The sequence below is a fragment of the Fukomys damarensis genome, unplaced genomic scaffold (genome assembly GCF_012274545.1).
Source record: "Fukomys damarensis isolate Sample0158 unplaced genomic scaffold, DMR_v1.0_HiC HiC_scaffold_21, whole genome shotgun sequence".
In the NCBI taxonomy this organism is placed as follows: domain Eukaryota; kingdom Metazoa; phylum Chordata; class Mammalia; order Rodentia; family Bathyergidae; genus Fukomys; species Fukomys damarensis.
Window position 1 is genome coordinate 13843743 of NW_022900933.1, and position 22226 is coordinate 13865968.

A 22226-nucleotide genomic window follows, 5' to 3' on the forward strand; every position below is an offset into this window, starting at 1 on the left:
AATATATGGATTATTATATTAATATTGTAGTTATTGTATTATTAGTTACAACTATATGATAACTATTATTAAAATAACTTAATTGTTTTATATCTTAATAAGTCTAAATTTTTACAAATTTTGAACCAGCATACTGTTTTTGACTTACTGAAAGTACTGGGTAGTAGGAAAGATAATTTTTTTGTATGGATTTTGGTAATTGAAAGAGAAATATATTGCTCATTGGTGAACTTCCTAAAAGCCTGGTGATAACTGTTTTCAGATTGCCAAAGAACCATGTATTAAATCTTCAAGGTTATCTGAGATACTTTTTTGGCATTGAAAATTATTCTTATGAATAATTTTATATGAATATATTAATATATATTAATTTTTATATGAAAAGTTTTTTTTTTGCACCGGGGATTCAACTTGGGTCCTTGCGCTTGTGAGGCAGCCTACCGAACCGCTGAGCTAAATCCCCAGCCCTCTTTTTTTTTTTTTTTACAAGTATATTTTTATATATCTTCTGAGATATCTTACATGTGTGTGCGTATACACACATTTTAGAAACAGATAATTTGCTAGATTATCTATTTTTGGATATGATGTACCCTAATAATCTTCAGTGACCTTTTCAAAAACATAAGATACAGGCATAAGTGAGAAAAAGTTTCAAAACAGGTTTTAGGATTTAAAGTTTACAATGAAATTCATTTAAATGTAAGTTATAAGCAAGATGGAGTTTGTGTTTCAGAATTCATAGAAGTTGATAATTGATTATTTTATTTATAGTATATTTTTATTTATAGTATATAGTAAAATTATTTTATTTATAGTATATAGTAAAATTATTTTATTTATAGTATATAGTAAAATTCAACCTGTAAGCTTTTCCCCTCTTACCACATTGTAAGACTATACACATTAGGTGATACGTGGTCTTTTTGACTTACATTGCCTTGTTAGATGCAGCCACTATGATGTGGTTTGAAAAACTTCACGTGTGGCTTCTTTTTGTGGAGAAGAATATCATCTATCCACTGGTTGTTCTCAATGAACTTAGCAGCAGTGCAGAGACAATTGCCAGTCCAAAGAAACTGGATACAGAGTAAGTACAGTAGTCACTGGAAGTTGTTATAAGCAGCGTCTTAAGTTGTTGATCAAGTTCCAAATAAGCTTTGAGTGTGTCTGTAGTACAAGGTGTGTACTGTGAGATTTAAAAAATTAGGGGCAAAATTTTGACTTCCCTCTTTTGAATATCCATTTGGCTTTTCACACATTGACTACTCCAAGCATCTCATTGTCAGCTGAAACTTTTTATGAGATGACATTATGAAGTAAGGTTAGCTTTTAATATTGGATAGCAGATTTGGGAGCTAGCTGTTTTTTTGTGTGTACCATGTAGGTCATGCCATATGGATAGTCAGTTACCTATATTGTTATCCTATAGGCCTGTCTACTAATAGGTGCATGTTGAGGAGTAAATGTTAAATAGATTTTTTTCATGTGCTAAATGCAATTGATATTAAAATGATAGAAATATTGAGATGCTAGAGAACCAGCTGTCACTATTGCAATACTATTCATTTTTAAAACATATTTACTTGCAGAGTATAAGAATATAATACACACTATTAAAAGAGACTGTGGTATTAGTTGGATCCAGACAGGATGTGATTTGCTTAACCATATAAATTATCTTTAAATTTCATCTCTATATTGTAAGCTTAGTAAATGAAGTGATTTTTCTAAAGTCAGCACAAATGTTCCATTGTTCTCAGCCATGAGTTGATGAGTTGTGCTTTCTGTTACAGATTAGGTGCTTTAATGATCACCATTGCTGGCTTAAAGTTGCTGCGATCCTCTTTTAGCAGCCCTACATACCAGTATGTCACAGTCATCTTTACTGTGCTCTTTTTCAAATTCGACTATGAAGCTTTTTCAGAGACTATGCTGTTGGATCTCTTTTTCATGTCCATACTGTTCAACAAGGTAATTTATCAGTGAAAATAATATTTCTGTCTGTAAAATCTATCTAAGTAATATGTTACTAAGTAAAGTGTATGCTTATATTTCATTTGATTTACTGTCTTTTTAGTAATATACTTCTTCAGTCAACCAGTTATTTTGGAACATATTAGAATCCCTAAGCAGTGCTGGTCACTATAATCCCTAAAAGATGCATATAATCCTTGTTAGAGCTAGAGAGATAAAAATACAGTATACAGGAAAATCAGAAAAGTGTATATTTTTAAGTATGTGAGATCTTCCAAAGAGTGTGGCTTTCAGTAATTCTAAAACTAGAAGTTTTTAAAAGTTTTAACAAATTCTAGTGGAAGATTTACCTAATTAGATGAATGAAGACAATAAAGCTATACAGAAACAACAAGAAATTGGCTTGACTGGATATTCTGAAGTTTATAGAACGCTTCTAAAATTCATTACCACCTATAAGTATTCTTATTCCCTTTAAAAACAACATGATAAGACCTCAGTCTTCTGCCTCTCGGTTCAAGCATCGCTTTGCTGAACCACATTACCTTTCTAAATTAAGTAGGTTGTACAGTCAGATTGCTGGTGAATTAAATAAATACCATTTAGATTGCATGTTAACACTGACCACGTACAAAGGACTTTGGCATATATATTATCCCATTTGATAGGTAACAGAGAGCTAACGCAAATGAATAGCTACAATACACAATGAAAGTCTAATTTTAGGTAAGTTAGCCTGGTCAGCCACTTTTGGGATGAAGTGGGCAAGAGAGAACCTGAAGGTATGGAGAACAGTTTAAGAGATTGTGACAGTGATTCAGATATGATGGATATCTATCTGACCTAGGATGGGAACAGTAAAAGTGGAAAGCCATTAATCTGAATAAGGTTTTTAGCAATAGTTCCAACATTGTGATGAAAACTTTCTAAAACATTTCAGTATTATATTTGTTCAGCCACTGATTTATATACCTTGTATCACTTTTTTCCTCTTGTAAGCATGTTTGTTAAGCAGAGTAAGTCAGAAAGTTAATCACGGGATTTTTTTGTGTAAAGAAACATAGTTTCTCATAAATTTAAATACTTAGATTTAAAATTGTATTTCTTAATATGCAGAGGTAATCTTAGACAAACACAGCATCCCTGTTTTAGAGTAGCTGCCTGATAGAGGGCATAACCCTTCTTAAATGCATGAAACACAAATGCACAAGTCAGCTACCTGTCTTTACTTAAAAATAGCATCCTTATTTAAAAATAAGTTCAATGTGTTGGCAATTAATAAAACTTCTCCTTTATGCAAATGGCACATTATTTTAATGCCATTTCCCTATTAGCAAGAAAATATGTTTTGTGGGACTTTTGTTTTCTTATTCAAATATCTGATAAGGTTTTTACTGATTGTTCTTCTCTTCTTCCTGCAGCTTTGGGAGCTCCTTTATAAGTTGCAGTTCGTGTATACCTATATAGCTCCATGGCAGATTACATGGGGTTCTGCTTTCCATGCATTTGCTCAGCCCTTTGCAGTGCCCCGTATCCTCTAATGTTTTGTGAGTGGATAGTCATATCCTTCGTGAGAATGTTGGTTTATAGACATAACTTTTCACAGATGTAAAAATATAGCTTACTGTATAACATATTAAAAATACGTAGTCTTTTGAGTCTGTGGCTTTCCTGATTTAGATTAAAACTTGTTTAACATTATTTCCTACAGGTCATTTGGATGTAAGGATTAAGGTTTTGTAATAAGTACTATTAATTTAAAATTTTATTTGGTTTGTGAGGCTGGGGATTGAACCCACGGTCTTTATGCTGAGCTGTATCTCCAGCCCTTTTTTATTTTTAGTTTTGAGAGAGTCTTGCTAAATTACTAAGTTTCCTTTCTGGGCTTGAACTTGGGATCCTCCTGCCTCAGGGTTCCAGAGCACTGGGAATTCCAGGTGTGTGCCACCATTTTGTGAATGTTATTGAAGTCTAGGAATTTTTAATGAGTATAAAACATATTTAGAAATATTTCTTAATAAAAATTTTTTCTTAGGATTGTAACTACTGTCTGAAATTTTCTGTCCTTTCCTTTTCTTTTCTTTTCTTTCTTTTTTTTTTTTTTTTTTTTTTTTTTTTGAGAGAGGGTCTCACTATGTAGTTCAGGCTGGCCTTGAACTCACCTACCTCAGCCTCTTGAGTGCTGAGATTAAAATTGTATGCCACCATGCCTGGCTTGTACTCATTTCTTATTTTTCTAAGTAACACTAAGGGTTATTGACCCCAGTGACACTGAAACAGACTTTTGATATCTGCAGGGTTTAGTTTTAACCTAGAAAATTAAAGATCTCTTTCCAAGATCAACATACAGACTTTTACCAAATGCATATTAACACACAGGTTTTGGCTCCCTTCAAAACATCATACCAGTTTGTCCCTCATCAGTGTATCTTTCTGTTGGGAGGACCTTATGCTGGCCAGTGGACATCCACATCTGTGTTCTCTTGAGTTCAGTAGTGGTGAACCTGTGGCATAGTGCATGCCGCAGTGGGCTGTCTGTTATTAAAAGCTCTAAAAGGTTCATCATCATTGCTCTAATTGCTGTAACGTAAACGTGTTTGTGAGATTTTTCTTTCTTTTTTTAGCATGTGTGTTCAAATCAATGTTAAGTTCCTTACCCAGTTTTCTCCCAGATTCAGCCATGCTCTTTATTCAGGCTGCTGTGTCAGCCTTCTTCTCTACCCCATTAAACCCCTTCCTGGGAAGTGCGATATTCATCACTTCATATGTCCGACCTGTGAAATTCTGGGAGAGAGATTACAAGTGAGTAAAGTAAAATACTTGGAAAACAATTTCTTTCCTTTCTTTCTTTCTTTTTTTGGCAAGGGAAAACTATTGATAGCATTGTTACTAGTAGTTATTTAATGTTCATAATTTGATATGTCCAAATATTTGTGCTAAGCAATGTGTAAATTTTGTTTTAGTTTTTGAGACAGAGTCTTGCTCTAAGTATTTCAGGCCAACCTTGAATGTATGGCAGGCCTCTTGCCTCCACCTCTCAAGTGCTGGCATTACAGTTATGTACCACCATGCCTGGCAGAAATTTACAAATATTTTTAAAATTTGAAAATTATATAAAAGATAGAAAAATTGGGGGAAAATGACTTTATTTTCTCATCTTTTCTCCTTGAGATTTAAAAAAACATAAGTCTAATTAAATATACTCACTTTGGAATCTTTTCTAAAGAATTATTCCACATTATAATACTCTGAAACTTCATGCAGTACCATGTTATATTATTATCACCAATAAAATGACAATTTTCTTAGATACGGTGGCTACTTCTACAGCTAAACTTGTATAAGTTATCTCTTTTTCAGAAAGCAAAGTTTTTAAAGACCATCTTTGTGCATAGAGTGTTTTCTCCATTTAAACTTAGTTTTTTAGGCTAGCTATTTAATGTTTAATAACCATCATTGGCCTTTTTCATCTTCTTTATTTGTAAAAGGGGAATTATTGAGTTATAGAACACAAATATTTTAAATACGCATTAACACATTGATTTGGAAAGAGCTAGTGTATAATTTTACTGGTTATTTATGACTGCCTTTCTGTATTTTCATACATTGGCATATAAACACTGGAAAAGTTGTGGTTTCACCTTTGAAATAATGAACTAGTTTGTGGGTTTGAAAATTTGGCTCTGGTCCTTTGTCTAAAACTGTATATAATGGTTTTTGTTTTGGTGAATTTCAGGGTTATTTACATCCTGTTTTTCTGTGCCAATTTCTAGTCCAAAGTAATGTTCTGTGATAGCAACTATTAAAGTTTTTGGTCTCAGAGTCCCTTTATACTCTTAAAAATTATTGAAAATGCCAGTTTTTAAAATACAAATCTTATCTATCAACAAATAAATGCAATACAGAAAAATAAAAAAAATTTCAAATGTTGTTTATTTTAATAACAAGAGTATATCCTTTGCATATTAGCATAAATAATATTTCTAAATTAAAAATAAGTATATTTCATCACCTACCAAAACATGTGAGATTTCTAATTGTATTAGGAATTGCTTTGCTTTTTATAGTTTTTCAGATTTCTTAATGTCTGGTTTATTAAAAGACAGATGGAGTCTGTCATCTGCTTCTGCATTCAGTGTGTTGCAGAACATTGTTTTCCTTGAAATATATGAAGAAACTTTGGCCTCACACCAACTGGTAGTTGAAAAAAGTATTTTAAGACAGTTTTGAATATTTTTGATCCTTTGCTAAACTCAACAAATAGTGTTTTATTAAAAGTCACAACGTAGAATCTCACCTGTATTTGTGAACTTTTACAAATAAAAACTAGTACACCAAAATTCACCTGTTTGTATTTTAATAGGTCTTTTACTCATGCATAATTTTATTACATTATATATTGGTCATTTGGAAAGTATTGCTTCACTGAGCACCACATTTCATTATGCAGTGTTTTTAAAAATGTGTTTATGAACCTCAAAATGAAAAGTTGCTAAGTATTGGGAAGCTACCAACCTCATGTTAGTAGATCTGTTTTCTCAAAATCTAATTTTTCTTGACTCTGTATCATTGTCAACAGATATTTCCATTTTTTTTTTTTTTTTACTTGAAGTGCAGGTTCATTTTTTAAAATTTTTGGGCAGTGTCTGTTGAATAATACATCTGAATTATCTTCTAGTTTCTCTATCAGGTGTTCAAGTAAAAATGGTATTCTAAGGAAACGAGCTGTTAGTGTAGCTTGCAATTCAGACAGTTGCACAAATGCTTTTCCTCTAGACAGCCAAATGCAGGAGTGCTGGGTAGTTTCTCATTTTGCCACACAGAACATTATAAAGAGTCCTGTACTAAGATGTTGAGATTTGATAAAAATAACTTTACTACGTCATTAGGGACATTTTTGCGTGAATGAATTGTCTGTCTCTTTGTGCATGTTTGGCCGTGAAGGACAGTGCTGTTTGGTGCCACTGCCTTCGTTCCTGCTGAGGCAGCAGCTCTTACCCTCCACTGCCTTTGCGCCACCAGTGCAGCTTGTTAACATAGTGAAAAAGGCAAGTAACAGCTCGGCATGTTTAAGAGAATAGTTTTGATCTGGAAGACTCCCTGAAAGAATCTTGAGTTCTGTTGACCACATTTTGGGAATTGCTCTTCTAAAGACTACAGTACCACTGGGCATTAACAGATGTTCCTTTGCAGAGAATGGTTTCACACACAGTGAATTTCTGAGAACCATACGTATAGAGTCCACACCTGGACAATTTTTTATCATGATAGTCATAGATGTCTTTGTCCACACTACGCAGTTGAACACACAAGGAAAAAAATGCTGTGTATGTGGTAGTAAAGGTGGGAGGGGAAAATACAAAACTTTATCCTTAAGACTGTGTACCAAAGAGTACACTAATCACAGATTTTTCTCCAGAGATTTTCCTAAACAGGTTGATTTATTTCAACAGTATCCTGTAGTTTCTCACTCATTCTTAATTATTAGAGTTTTTTTAAAGTATAAAATTACTAAAAATGTTTTATTTTTGTCTTCTTAGCACAAAACGAGTGGATCATTCAAATACCAGATTGGCTTCTCAACTTGATAGAAATCCAGGTAATATATTTATGAGTAAGGAGGCAAGTCTAAGGAGTATTGTGAATCCTCTATGAGTTCCAAGTAAAACTATATGTCCTGTGTTTTATTTTGTTTTACTTTAGCAAAGTATATATGAATTAGAGTATACCCCAATTTATATAGCCATTTATAAAATGCATTTTAATAATGTTAATAGAAATTTTAAAAATGCCATTCAAAGATTTTTTTTCTTACATAGGTAGAAAGCATTTAAAGTAAAACTAGTGGTATGTGTTGAAGGGTATGCAGTCAGACTGATACATACTTCATTCATGTATTTGCTTCCACCCCTTCCTAAATGTTTAAATATTAATTTTATTTAGTCTGTTGTATAAAAAGATGTCATTTGGGTAAAGGGGGCAAATAAACACTCAAGATAATGCTTCCGTGGGTGGCAGTTTGGTGGTGGTACCATTATATGAAGTCTGGTTTTTAGTTTTGTCATCTGGGAAACATTATATCAGCATACTTAATGGTAATCTGAGACAGAGAAAGTGAATCTCACTGCCTTAACTAAAGAGACTAATGAATCAGTCAGAACTTCAGTGTACTAATTTACCAAAGGGAACATGACTCTCAAGTAAACTAGAATATTTGTATTAATTTTATTAATAAATTCCTTCATGTAGCATAAATTCCTTCATGAAACATTACATTTGAGAAACCAAACTGTAAGAATCAGATTGATTTTTTATTGTAAAATTGAAGTAAGAAGAACTAGTTATTTGACATTAGTACCTATTATCATGACAAAAAGACCTTACAAGAGGCTAAAAATCTCAGATTGCTAACCACACTATCCTGCATAACAAAGCAGTGCACTTTTGTAGTGGGCAGTCATGGAATTAGATGTAGTTGGGCTGGGGATTTAGCCTAGTGGTTCTGGCGCCTAGCCTCGCAAGCAGAAGGACCCAAGTTCGGTCTCCAGTACCAAAAAAAAAAAGTATCAGATGTCGTCATTTTAATGGCAATTTAATCTAGGGTTCCCCTTCTATTCTTTTAATATTTAGTTTGATCAAGTTTGAAGTGATTACTAAGCTTTGACTCTTTTTATTCTCTAATATTGTATTTTGGGTACTATTTACAGGTTGTTGCTTTGGATAGATTACTTCTAGATACGGTCTTCTGAATTGAATCATATTTTATACTTATGCTTTTCTTACAGGGTAACCCTAATGGGGGTCAGGTTCTTTTGTATCTGCATATATAGTTTATTTTTGCTTAATATCAGCTATCTTGATACTAAGTTGTTTTTTTTTTTTAACTAACTTCTCTTTGTTTTGGATTGCCTTGTTTATTCAAATCTTGTATTTAAAAAAAAAAAAAATCTTGTATTTTTTTACCCACTTCCTTGACCAGATGGGTTTTTTTTGTTCTTTGAAGTCTTTTATCTTTTTTTTTTTTTCCTTTCTTGCATGGCTTTAATTATAAGGCACATTTCACTGAATAGCGGTAATAGTCCATGAATTATAAATTACAAACGTTAAGGTAGAAAGTCCTTAGATTGCATCTAATCATATTCTCACACTCATGGAACCATCAGGGAGGTTACTTGTAACTCTGAATTCAAAACTTTTCCTCATCCTGGTTCATCTTTTTGGTCCTCTCCCTCTCTTCTTTTTGTAGTGATAGTGATTGAAGCCAGTGCTTTGTGAATGTTAGGCAGGCAGTCTACCACTGAATTAGACAGAGAAATTGTAAGGATATGAGTATTATCTTTCTTGTCGCATAAAGACAAACACAGCCCTAACTGGGAGTTTTTTAAACAATCATATTTGTCATGTAAGAGTGACATAAGGTGAGATTTAATGTTGTTTTATTTCTTTTTACTCCCTTCTTACAGGATCAGATGACAACAATCTGAATTCTATCTTTTATGAACATTTAACCAGATCCCTGCAACACAGCCTCTGTGGTGATTTGCTGCTAGGACGATGGGGAAACTACAGTACTGGAGACTGTTTCATCCTTGCCTCTGACTATCTCAATGCATTAGTACACCTTATAGAGATAGGCAATGGCCTGGTCACTTTTCAGCTGCGGGGACTTGAATTCAGAGGTAAGACATTCATTCACCTTTTATTTTTATAAAATATACTCCTATGAAAATCAAAAGTCATACAATTGAATCTTTAAGATTGTGGAATTTAAAAAGTTGTTGAAGAGTAATTCTTAAGAGTTTTCCCCCTCAAGTATCATATTCACAAGAGTCATTTATGCAGTATGGTGTTATATGTGAAAATAGTAGCATTAGTGTGTATAATTGCCTTAATTACCTTAAAATACTGAAATCCTTTTGTTTCTGTGCTTGGTCTCTTGCTGGGCCTTTTTGTGACCAGGTAAATATATTGGCTCAATGCACATGCTGAGTTTTTGTGTGAGGCAGAGTAGTTATCTGAGTTATGTTCCTAAAGATACTATGCCATTGTCTTCAACATTTTTTTAATTGAAATGAAATTCACACAACCTAAAATTAACCGAAAATGAAGAAATCACTAGCATTTAGTACATTCATAGTATTGTGCAGCCACCACCTCTGTCTAGTTCCAAAGCATTTTCATCACTCCAGGAGAAAACCTAATGTCCATTTAAGCAGTTCTACCCATTCCCTCTTTCCACCAGCCTTCTACAATTTTATGTACTGATAGACAAAGGCATTTCTATGTAGAAAATTATAAATTCAGATATTCCTGTGAATTGAATACCTTGTAAGTCCAAGTAGTCACTTATTTTATTGGAATTCCAAGTCCTGTTACTGAGTATTTTTCTGGTGTAGGGAACATTTGGGCTTAAGATCTTTTACTAAAGAGTTCTTAATCTATACTAACAAGTTCTTTCGAGTGTTTTTAGTCTGCAGTAGGAAGTCAGAAAGCATTTGACGAGAAAGAAGATTGAACCAGATCCATACTCCATAGCTGTATTTTTTACCTTAATATTAGTCAGAAAGCTTGAGCCTTTGTTAGGGAGAAGCTGTGTAGGTAAAGTGAGTACTTTTCTAGTAGTTACTCTGTCCACTAGAAATGAGACTTTATTTATGTAGCACTCCATCTCTTCTGTACTTTTGCCCCATTTTTTTCAAGTGTAAGCCAACTAAACACATGTGAAAGTCAGCATCCCCTGTCACCACATTTAACACTGCTAGCACTTTTAACTTCCTTTTAAATTTTTTTACCTATTTTTTTTTATTTTAACAAATGTACATGGAGAAACAGGTGTAACTAATATTTGTATTTGTGTAAAATATTAGGAGATCTTCCTTACCAGATACAGTACTGGGGATCAAACTCAGGGTCTCAACACTTGCTAGGCAAGCAGTCGATCTCTGAGCTAAATCTCCAGCTATAGCTAATTGAATACTCAGTGGTGCTATAATTTTCATACAGTGTGACCAGGATGGAATTGAAGAAAAGTACTAGTGGGATTCTATGTGTGTGTGTGTGGTGTGTGTGTGTGTGTGTGTGTGTGTGTGTGTGTGTGCATGTGCATGTATGTGTGATTAGTAAATGTTTGCAATACGCCATAAGTGCATTTATCATGGGGATATTGGTATATATCCCATCTTAATTCTTTTTGCTTCCTTTTCTTCTTCTTTTCCTTCTCCCATCACTAGATCCCCTTTACATCTATACAAAGTCTGCTTTTCTGTTTCCTATGTAGTTTTTTTTAAACAATCTTTTAAAAATACGAAAACATTCTTAGTTTCGTTTGGCCCAGCGTTGAAGGTTGCCAACCTTCTCTTAAGAGTATAGGTCTGTAAAGGCCAGGAGTCACATTTGTTTTAGCATCATTTTATATCAGCACCTATATCACACAGCAATTAGTGTATAATTAATGTTTTGTTAGTTTTATAGAATGATTAAATAATGTAAGCCTTTTCTCCTGTTTATCCCAAGATTCTCATGAGATATGATTATATTCTTGCTCAAATGTTGATGTGATCTTTGGTTATTTTTCTTCAAGTCAAACACATTTTTTTAGCCTTTTCCTATAGGTCTTGGTTAAACTCATTCATATTCTTTGTTCCTATTCCTGTTGTGCCAATATTCTCAAGATTCTTTTCTGTGTAAATTTTATATGACAAAAATGCCTATTTGGTAAATACCTTGTACAAAAAAATGTAATGTCAAAGACCCGTTTGCTAGTGCAGAATAATTAGACCTAATGCCTAATTAAAATTGCATCAGCAGGTAAATCTCCAGTGACAATAATGTAGTCATACCAAAAATGAATCCACTACAGTCCACTCTACCAGCTGAGCTATCAAAAGTCCAAGTCATACCAAAAATGGAAACAAAGCTTTTGTACATAGGGGAGGGGGTTTGAGGGGGTGAATGAGATAAAATGAAATAAGATTTATTAATAAAAAATAATATACCAACCATGGTTAGAATGGCAAATGTAAAAATTTTATAATTATGTATTGAATATTAAATTATAATTAACTTTTAAGTCATATAGCCAAATAAACCAGATGTATATAATGTTTCTACTTGAAGCATGGACATGACACTGGTACTGGAGCTTTCTATTCTGGGTTTTTTGTTTGTTTGTTTTTTGTTTTTTTGTTTTTTTGTGGTTTTTTTTTGGTTTTGTTTTGGTACCAGGGATTGAATTTGGATCCTTGTGCTTGTGAGTCAGGCGGAGGAACCTCTGAGCTAAATCCCTGGCCCTATATTCTGATTTCTACATGTACTTAGCTGTGACAGTGATGTGTCTATGATGATTCAGTCCTCATTCCACAGTCCTTTTTTGAATTGAATCTTTAGGAGATGGACCTTTACTCATTTGGCCTTCATTTATATTAATGCAATTGTAAACCCATTGGAAATCTATGAGTGATGTGGTTTCTCTTTTATGAGAAATTCAGAGTAAAAATAAAAGATAAATAATAGGGAAATAGATCTTTTTCCAAGGGGTAAGAGATCAAGAGATGGGACAGGAAGAGGGAGGGAAGAAATAAGGGGTAAATAAAAGAAATGTGTTATATACATGTACCAACTCCACACAAGGAATGTAAACATTATTTACTGTAAACATGTACAAAGAAAAAGGAACGAGTTTAGGAGATGCATGGAGTGGGGAGAGGGGAAGGGAAAGGGGATAAAAAAGGGAATTAAGATGTGTTATGTACATGTGCCAACTTCCCATAAGGAATCTAAATGTTGTATACTACATACATGTACTAATAAACTATATATAAAATATTTTAAATTAATGCATAAATTCTCAGAACTTTAATGTACTAATGTACATTGTGATTCTGTAGCAGATGAACGTATAGTCTTTCCAGTGTGCTACCATTTGTTAGTTCATATTCTAAGGCAAATAAGTCACATACTTTCATTTGCTACAAAATGCGTCCATTTTTCTAAATCTCTGTCCTTGAGGCATTGATTCTCCCCATTTTCTGTTTTTTCCCCTTGGTAATGGTCTCTGTCTCTCTTTTGGTAAGGTACTTACTGTCAACAACGGGAAGTGGAGGCCATTACTGAAGGCGTAGAAGAAGATGAAGGATTTTGCTGTTGTGAACCTGGACATATTCCTCATGTGCTTTCATTTAATGCTGCCTTTAGCCAACGTTGGCTTGCTTGGGAAGTGATAGTTACTAAGTATATTCTGGAAGGTTATAGCATCACTGATAATAGTGCTGCTTCTATGCTTCAGGTCTTCGATCTTCGGAAAGTACTCACCACTTACTATGTCAAGGTAGGGGGATGTGCCTACTTATATCTTTGGATAATCTAGGCATTTCTTAAAAAAGACACACACACGCACTCAATGTTTGCCTTGCTTCTAAGTGGTGATTTAAATCTTTAATATGCAGAAAAGTCAGTAAAAATATACCTACAAAGAGTTTGCTGTTTCTTTAATGGAACTTATTGCATTTGTTCATAAAGAATAGGTAGCCTTTGTAGCTTTTATGTTTTGGGCACTGTGCTGAGGAACATTCACACACATGCATAAATACACACACACCTCTGTGTATCATAATTCTCTAAAGAAATGTTACTTCCTTATTTAACAAATAGACCACTTAAGTATCAGAAGCTTATTTGCCAAAGATCCTCTAAATACTAAGTGGAGTTTAGGATTTAAAAGTGAGGTGTGTTTAACTCCTAAGCCTTTGCTGTCAACTCCTGTTTTGCACTGCTTTTGACAAACTGAATCAAAGTATTGTAAAATTCAAGGTCACTCTCATTTCTGATACCAGCTGCAATTTTGGGGTCCCAGAGATCACCTGTAATTTCAGGAATTTGTTAGAAGGCCTCACAGAACTCAGCAAAAGCATTATACTTACATTATATCCCTGTTATAGTAGTGGAAAGATACAGATTAAACTCAGCCAAGAACAGTGTCCAGAAGCGTCATGGTAAAAGCTCCCAAATGTTCTCTTACAGTGGAATTACACAGATTCCTATTTCTCCCAGCCCCAAGGTGTGGCAGTATTCACAGAACATTGCCAAACTAAGAAGCTGTCTTGAGCGTGGGGTCCGACATCATTATTGGAGTGCAGTCATGTAGGCGTGGTTGACCACCCACGTGGATAAGCCAAGTCTCTTAGACAAGTTGTTAGCCTGCAACTCTAGGTCCCCTACATAAAGATTCTTTTCTCTGACACAAATTTTCTAAAGCTTAGAGATTACTTTTCAAGACCCAAGAGCAAAGGCGAGAGACCTCTCATTGGCCAGGATTAATCCTTTACTGCACAAAATATTCCATTTTTGCTAACAGTCTTATGAGAATACAGTGCAGTAGTAATTTGAGGACTTCTAGGCAAAGCCAGTATTTTTAAGAGGAAGTGTATGGTAAGTTATAATGACCCTCATCTGAAGTTTCTGTATTTTATGATGTTACTTCTATATTGAGTTAGAATAAAATATTTTGGAGTTATATTACCTATAAAAACAGTTGGAATTTACATCTCTGAGGAGTTGGAGTTAATTCAAATTGTATTTACCCTGAATTCTTTTCCACATTAGGGTATCATTTATTATGTTACAACTTCCTCTAAATTAGAAGAGTGGCTAGCTAATGAGACAATGCAGGAAGGACTTCGTCTGTGTGCAGATCGAAATTATGTTGATGTAGACCCAACATTTAATCCAAACATTGATGAAGACTATGACCATCGGCTGGCAGGCATATCCAGGGAGAGTTTCTGTGTGATTTATCTCAATTGGATAGAGTACTGCTCTTCTCGTAGAGCAAAGGTAGGATTGGTTTATTTCATTTGCGACTCTTTGAATCCAAATATTTCCAAAGCTGGAAAGAATATCCTTGTTACTCATTCTGCGGTTGAGCTGTTTCTTTCTGGTCTTCTAGGTTAGAGAACCTACCTGGGTCATTATGATTGGGCCTGACCAACACTGCCAAAACAGATTAAGAAAAGTGGTTCTTCGGGTGTGCTCTGATCTCGTTCTCCAGGCAGCACTCCTCCATTCTGTGCATGAGTCTCTATGCACAGAAATTCAAATTATGCACATTACTCTCTAAAATCTAGTCCTTCTTAAGGGTTGCCCACTAAACTTAATAATTGAGAGTCTTTGTCCCAAATACGAAGTCTAGACCAGTGCTATCTGTTAGAACTTTCTGTGATGATTGAAGAATCCTGGACTAATATTACATGTGGCTTCAAACATTTGAAATGTGGCCAAGTACAACTAAAGAGCTGAACTTTAAATTTTGTTAATTGTAATTGATCTAAGTGTAATAACTCTTGTGACTAGTGGCTACTATATTTACATAGTGTACGTCTAGACCATGGGTCTTCAAATGTTAGTGTAAGTAAAAAATGGCCTAGAAACTTGTAAAAATGAAGATTCTTGGGCCTTATCTGAGAAATTCCAGTTCAGTGAGTCTAGCCTAGGGATGTAAAATATGTCATCCTGGGTGATTTTTAGTTCAAGTGTTATCTCCGTCCACACATTAGAACAACTTATGCTAAAAGTAAGATGAGTTACTGACTTTAGCAGCTATTTCTTTTTTGGTACTGGAGATCAAACTCAGGCCCTTGCGCTTGTGAGGTGGGTGGCGGAACCACTGGGTGAAATCCCCAGCCAGCACTCTCCTAGTCTCATGACTCTCATGGCACTGCCATAACCCTAGTCAGACTTCATGTAATACAACCACAGTACCAAGATCTGTGATTACAGAGCTACTTCCTTCCACCAAAATTGCTTTCCAACCAATAGCCTTGGATATTTGAATCAGCAGCATCCTGTTTCCTTGACACCATGTAGCATAGTGAGGCATCACTTAACAGCCAGTGCTTTTGTCATGGTTGAGGGTGTGCACAGTGATCTTCAGAGTCAACACCTGGCTTACTCCTTACTTTCCATGTACTTTAAGGCACCTTGTCATGTGAGCATCTTTTATCTTTACTTCTTCTATAAGACTGATAGGGAGAATCCTTGTACTTCTTCTCTTGAGTATGGCTTGTGAGCTTTTATACTGGATGGGCAACACACTCTAATCGGAAAAACATATTTTTATAGAAGTAATAATAAGAATAAAATAACCATAGAGGCTCAAAGAAAGATAAACAACATCTGGATATAGAGAACCTCAAAGTTTAACTTCTTTCAAATATACAATGGGCAGTTTTATTTTTTCATAAAAGAAATCTACTTTAAATGCTTTGCATACTGTTCTCAAATCCTTAGACTTTTTTAGGGGTGTGCCTTTGAGTAGTCATGTTATTCTAATATCCTTTCTCTGGCTCAGACGATGTGGGAGCTCACTACTCACTGAGGAACAAGACTTCATCTACCTAAATTTAAGGACCTTTCCCTTAGAGATTATTTTTGAGGTCATGGGCGTAGCTCAAGGAAGTCCTCCTGGTTGCTGATATATATTTAAAGAGTTTACTTAAACATAGGTATCCCCATTCTCTTTAAAGAGCTTGTTATCACCAGTTCAGCTTTATGTGTTCTACTCATTATTATTACTCATGTTATAGAAGAAAACTATTAGTAGCATTTTCCCCTCCTGTCTGCTCTCAGTTTTCTTTTTTCTAGCCTTTGTTTGAACAAGATGACCCCACCTCCTACAGTGGTGCATTCTGTTCTTGGAATCACTGTTCCCAGAATGACCTCTTCCTGGGGATGTTTAGTAAGCCGTGGAGATTTGCTGGCTCTAACCTCCAGGAACCTCACCAGAGTATGAAGAAGCACCCCCACATTCCTCTTTTACAGTTTTCTTCTAAAGCAGTGTTCTTTATTACACAGAAATAAAAAGCCATCCATTCCTTCTCTAAGTGTGTACTAATTAAGTTCTTAATCCTCTTTCTGATTTATTGATTAAATATCTTCTGATTTCTTAAATGTGTACATATTTTTCTGATAGCTAACTATTTGTTTTTTTAAAGCCACTGGATGTGGACAAAGATTCATCCTTGGTGACTCTTTGTTATGGACTCTGTGTTCTGGGACGGAGAGCTTTGGGGACTGCATCCCACCATATGTCCAGGTAGACAAGCATTTCTGTTTTCAGGGAGTAAGAAAGCTACATGATCTTAAGTCTGAAATACGTTTTAATGGAAGCTTTATTTTATGCTACTCTATTGCCAGTGTCTCCTTCAATTTTATGTTTCTGTAGATCCTTTTTTGCTGAACATGGTTGAGTTCTACTAACTGGTTAATATCTGGCTTTTAAAATCCATACATGTGAATAGCTATTGATAATGTATATATGAGACATTTTAAAATATCACCTTATGAATTTAATCAATCTCGCATCTATAATGTGTATTTTTCCTAATATACTCACCTACTTTTATTTTTCTCATATTTTATTCTATTCTTTATCCAGAACATCCATATTTTTAATGTAGTTATGTATTAGATTTGAGGACTTTAAATATAAATTGAACTTCCTGACATAAATATCCAAATGAGTTAGAAATAAGAAATTCATGTTATAAATTCTTCCTGTAACCACATGTTTTACATTAGACTCCTTAGTTTATTTTAACTTATGGGCTTTTTATCTGTTTGTTTTCATGGACTGTTTGTTTGTTTGTTTGTTTGTTTTGGTACAGGGCTCAAACTCAAGATCTTGCACTTGCCAGCCAGGTGCACACCACTGAATTAGTCCCCAGCCCTAGGGATCCACTATTTAACAGTGGTTCACAAAGATCACAGGTCAAACAGAACCCTCATATAATTCTGATTTACGAGTTCTGACCTTAGGTTCTGGAAGCTGTATTTTCAGAACCCTCCCAGATGATTCTGATGCATAGCCAATGTAAGAATCAATGTTGTGAATATGTTGCCAAAATATATGCACTTTTATCTCCAATCTTAACAGTAATTTAGAGTCATTCCTCTATGGATTGCATGCCCTATTTAAAGGAGATTTCCGTATTTCTTCAATTCGAGATGAATGGATCTTTGCTGACATGGAATTGCTAAGAAAAGTAGTTGTCCCTGGAATTCGTATGTCCATTAAACTTCATCAGGTAAGAAGATGAGCTTTTTTAAAATTATTATTATTAGTCATTGCTAGAGTATACCTGATACTTCTTCATTTGACTTCTGCGTTATGTTTTTAAGAACTTTTGAGAAACACTCTTATCTGAACCATAGAAAGCCATGGTTTATGGAAAGACAGTAAATCTTAAAAACCAGAACTTGTGTTTTAAAATAGTAAATTGTGATTATTATTAGAGAGTAACCCATCCAGATATGAATGAAATTTAGAGAAAAATTTAAGCAGTGATAAACTGAAAATAAAGATCTTTGACCCTTGTGGTACTTGACTTTTATGTGATTATAATTCATGCTTCTTCCTTGAAAGAATGCCTGTGAATTCCAAATGCAGAGTAATTAACACCCGAGGAGTGGCAGAAGTGCTGCTGTTACTAAGATATGCACTTTATTTACTGTGTCACATAGAATAATAGTAGGTTAGGATGGATTTAGTCTTAAATAAATCTACTAGGATAATACATTTAATATGAGAGCCACAGTACATTTCCAGAACCTTAGATCATTTCAAGATATTTGGTGAGCCAGGCACCCAATCCCAGCACTCAGGAGGCTGATGCAGGAGGATCGTTGCAAGTTCAAGGCCAACCTCAGCTACATAGCAGGATCCTGTTTCAAAAAAAAAAAAAAAAGAATATATTGTGAAATTAAGTACTGGCACTTGAGATCCTCTGATCATTATACTTGACTTCAATTATCAGATCTCACAGTAGGGTTAGGTAGTAAATGGATTTGCTATGCCCAAATGTGGTTGAATCTTTTCTCACAAAATGAAAAGTAAACTACTCTTCAGGTGACTTTACTACAATCTAAAGTATAGAATTACTTTTAATACCCCATTCTTCAGGAGCATTGCTAATAAGTGATAGATTATTTGAAAATCTCTGAAAAATGGAATACTATTTTGAAGACAATGGGGAAAATACTCATTTGAGATCAAATGGAAATATCCTTGTTCATACTGACTAAATTTTTAAGATAAAATTCAGTGCATTTAAAGGAAAAAGAAAACTCATATTAAAATGTTTTAAACTTCAAAATTTTTCACACTTTAAGCCCAATGAAATGAAATAGTTGAATAAGATTAAACATTCTCTGCTTTGCATGTGCTTCATGATTTCCAACTTTGTGTATTTTTTTTAATAATGTTATTGCCAGTATCTGGACTTTCATTTTTCATTCAGATAATTACTAATATTATTGTACAGAAATCTCATTCATTCCCTAATGGAACTGTTTGGTATAAGAAAGCACATTATGTGACATCAGATAATCAGCTGGTACAGTGCAAACTCCATGCTGACAGAAAGTCCAGGACTGTTGTGTGATGTTCAGGAGTCCGTGGTTGCCAATCCCTTTCACATTATGAATGGTGAGCTGGACTAGGTCCTATAGAAGCAGATTCAGGGTCCAGGATTCTCATGCAAGACATTAATTGAGGGGAGTGCCACTCAAAAATTTTCTAAAGTAGTGTTAGAAGCATTGTTGATGACTGGTCTTAACCACGTACAAACTTTGTAAGCCTAGGAAGCCAGTCAGCTTCTTTGAGCTTCAATTTTGAGATAACGTAAAGTGTAGGTTCTATCTTGACCTCTTTGACAAAGTTCTTGTCCAAGGAAAGTGAAATGATATATTAGAAACACCTTTACATTGTAAAGCATCTTTCACATGTACAGTATTATTTTTGTAGATGTTATCCCCCTAACCCAAGGACTTACACCCTTGAGGGGACTGCCTTCTTACTCTTCTTCTTTTTGGGGGTATGCACTGCAGTCATTGACTACACTACAAGTGAGTTACTTTACTTGGATATGGAAATACATCATCTTCTTATCTGTAAATATGAAGGCAGCCAATATTTGTACTGTACTTTCTTAATATCATACCATTTTAGAAATGCCGATTTGTGTTATTATTATTTTGGTATCTATCCCTTATAGTTTGTAGGTCTGTAAAAGAAAAATACATTTCACATATTTGTGTTTCATTCATACTACCTGCACCATGCATGTGGTAGTACTGAGTATCAAATGAATGAGTAAATGTTAAGACCAAGAGGCTCTTCAAGGAAGACTGACTAGATTATCTACACTGGGACACTTATTCTGGGCATTGACTAGATACTAAGGAAAAATGATATATTTTTGATAACAATGAAATAACTTTAATTGAAAAAATGACTAAAGATGGGAAAAATCATCTTGAAAGAGGAAAAACAGTACATAAAAATTAGCGATGATATTTGTTTAAAACTTAGAGGAGAGGGTTGGACTGGAGAATTCACAGTAATAGTATAGCAGAAAAGAGCTAATTCCTTAGTTATTAAGAACCTATAATTTTATTCCTAATAATAATAATTTGTTGATATGAAATATTTATGTTAAGATAGTCTGGAAGAATTAGGAGTTATCTTGGAAGTCATTTTTTTTTCTTTTCCACAAATATATACATATATATTATATTTCTGTGTTTAGGATCATTTCACTTCCCCAGATGAGTATGACGACCCCACTGTGCTCTATGATGCCATTGTATCTCACGAGAAGAACCTTGTGATAGCCCATGAAGGGGACCCCGCGTGGCGGAGTGCAGTTCTTGCCAACTCTCCCTCCTTGCTTGCTCTGCGACATGTCATGGATGATGGCACCAATGAGTATAAAATCATCATGCTCAACAGACGATACCTGAGCTTCAGGGTCATTAAAGTGAGTGTTGTAGTCATTTATTTGTGACTAAACAAAGTAGAAGTTGGATAACTTGATTCAAAGTTTTTTATAGTGATTGAAACTTCGTAAAGAAAATAATAAATATGACCATACTATAGCATTTAGCATTTCTGAGTACTTTTTTACTTATTTAGTCAGTGCTTTACTCTGTTCTTGACATTTTCTTGAGTACTTAAAAGCCTTAAAAATTTTGCTTACTTCAGTGTTGGTACCTCTTTTATGTCAGGTCTTTTATCTATTACATATGCAATGTGGGCAGCATCTATTAAAAAATCAGCACCATATTGCTAATATTTGTAATGTGATTCTTAGGTTACAAAATAATAGAATAATTTATGCTTGATAGTGATTAGAAGCTTACTGTAAAGAATTCACTAACTTGTCCTCAGGGATGTGTGCACCTAAATATCTTCAGCAGACTTTCTGTTTTATTTTGATAGTTTGTGATGATTTATTTTTATCTACATCATTTAATCAGCTCCCACATACCACTGATATCCTTTAAACTTGAAGTATATGCTACTTTCTCATTTTATTTGCTATTTTTATAAGACAGAGTAGGAGAAAGAGCTCTGTAGATGCTTATTACTTAACAGTCCACTAGTAACTAAGGAAAATTGTTTCATTCCTATTCAGATATAATGTACATATAGTTATAGTTTTTTTACAGCAAGTTGTCATACTGTCTTACATATCCCTCTCATTTCTGCCCTTTTCTTTCTCTGAATTGTATTCTTGGCCCCTTAACTGATTCTCCTATGTTTTGCTTTCCAGGTGAATAAGGAATGTGTCCGAGGTCTGTGGGCTGGGCAACAGCAGGAACTTGTTTTTCTACGTAACCGTAACCCAGAGAGAGGTAGCATCCAGAATGCAAAGCAAGCTTTACGAAACATGATAAACTCATCTTGTGATCAGCCTATTGGCTACCCGATCTTTGTCTCTCCCCTGACAACCTCTTACTCAGACAGCCATGAACAGCTCAAAAAAATTCTTGGAGGCCCTATCAGCTTGGGAAATATAAGAAACTTCATAGTGTCAACTTGGCACAGGTAAGGCATGAAGTTACATTTTTGAGAGGCGTATATCCTGACCCTCTTTATCTTGTTAGACAATGTGCATTAGCTCTCCTGGGAAGTTTTTAGAAAAAAAATATATGGATGCCATGGTACAATATAAACCTGTTAATTTGAACTTCGGGAAGCAGAATCTGAGCATTTTAATCTTCAAAATCTAATTAGATAAATGTAATGAATAACTGCAGTTAAAAGTGGCACACACCTGAAATCCCAGCAGTAAGGAGATTGAGGCAGGAGGATCACTGTGAGTCCAAGGCCATTGTGAACTACATGGTAAGTTCAAGAACATCCAGAACTACATCTGAGACCCTGTTTCAAAAAAAAAAAAAAAAAAAAAAAA

The 22226-nt window shown here is 34.5% G+C and overlaps 1 protein-coding gene across 1 annotated transcript in view; it reads left to right on the plus strand.

Annotated features, from left to right (window-relative positions):
- Pcnx1 (pecanex 1) overlaps positions 1–22226 on the plus strand; it is a 151168-nt gene that overhangs the window by 120176 nt on the left and 8766 nt on the right. The window contains exons 21-32 of the mRNA XM_019204323.2: positions 949–1090; positions 1797–1974; positions 3399–3507; positions 4650–4779; positions 7518–7576; positions 9441–9656; positions 13050–13303; positions 14578–14808; positions 16965–17065; positions 17906–18056; positions 20559–20789; positions 21585–21859. Of these exons, the coding sequence (XP_019059868.1) occupies positions 949–1090; positions 1797–1974; positions 3399–3507; positions 4650–4779; positions 7518–7576; positions 9441–9656; positions 13050–13303; positions 14578–14808; positions 16965–17065; positions 17906–18056; positions 20559–20789; positions 21585–21859 (2077 nt within the window). The remainder of the gene's footprint in view (positions 1–948; positions 1091–1796; positions 1975–3398; positions 3508–4649; positions 4780–7517; positions 7577–9440; positions 9657–13049; positions 13304–14577; positions 14809–16964; positions 17066–17905; positions 18057–20558; positions 20790–21584; positions 21860–22226) is intronic.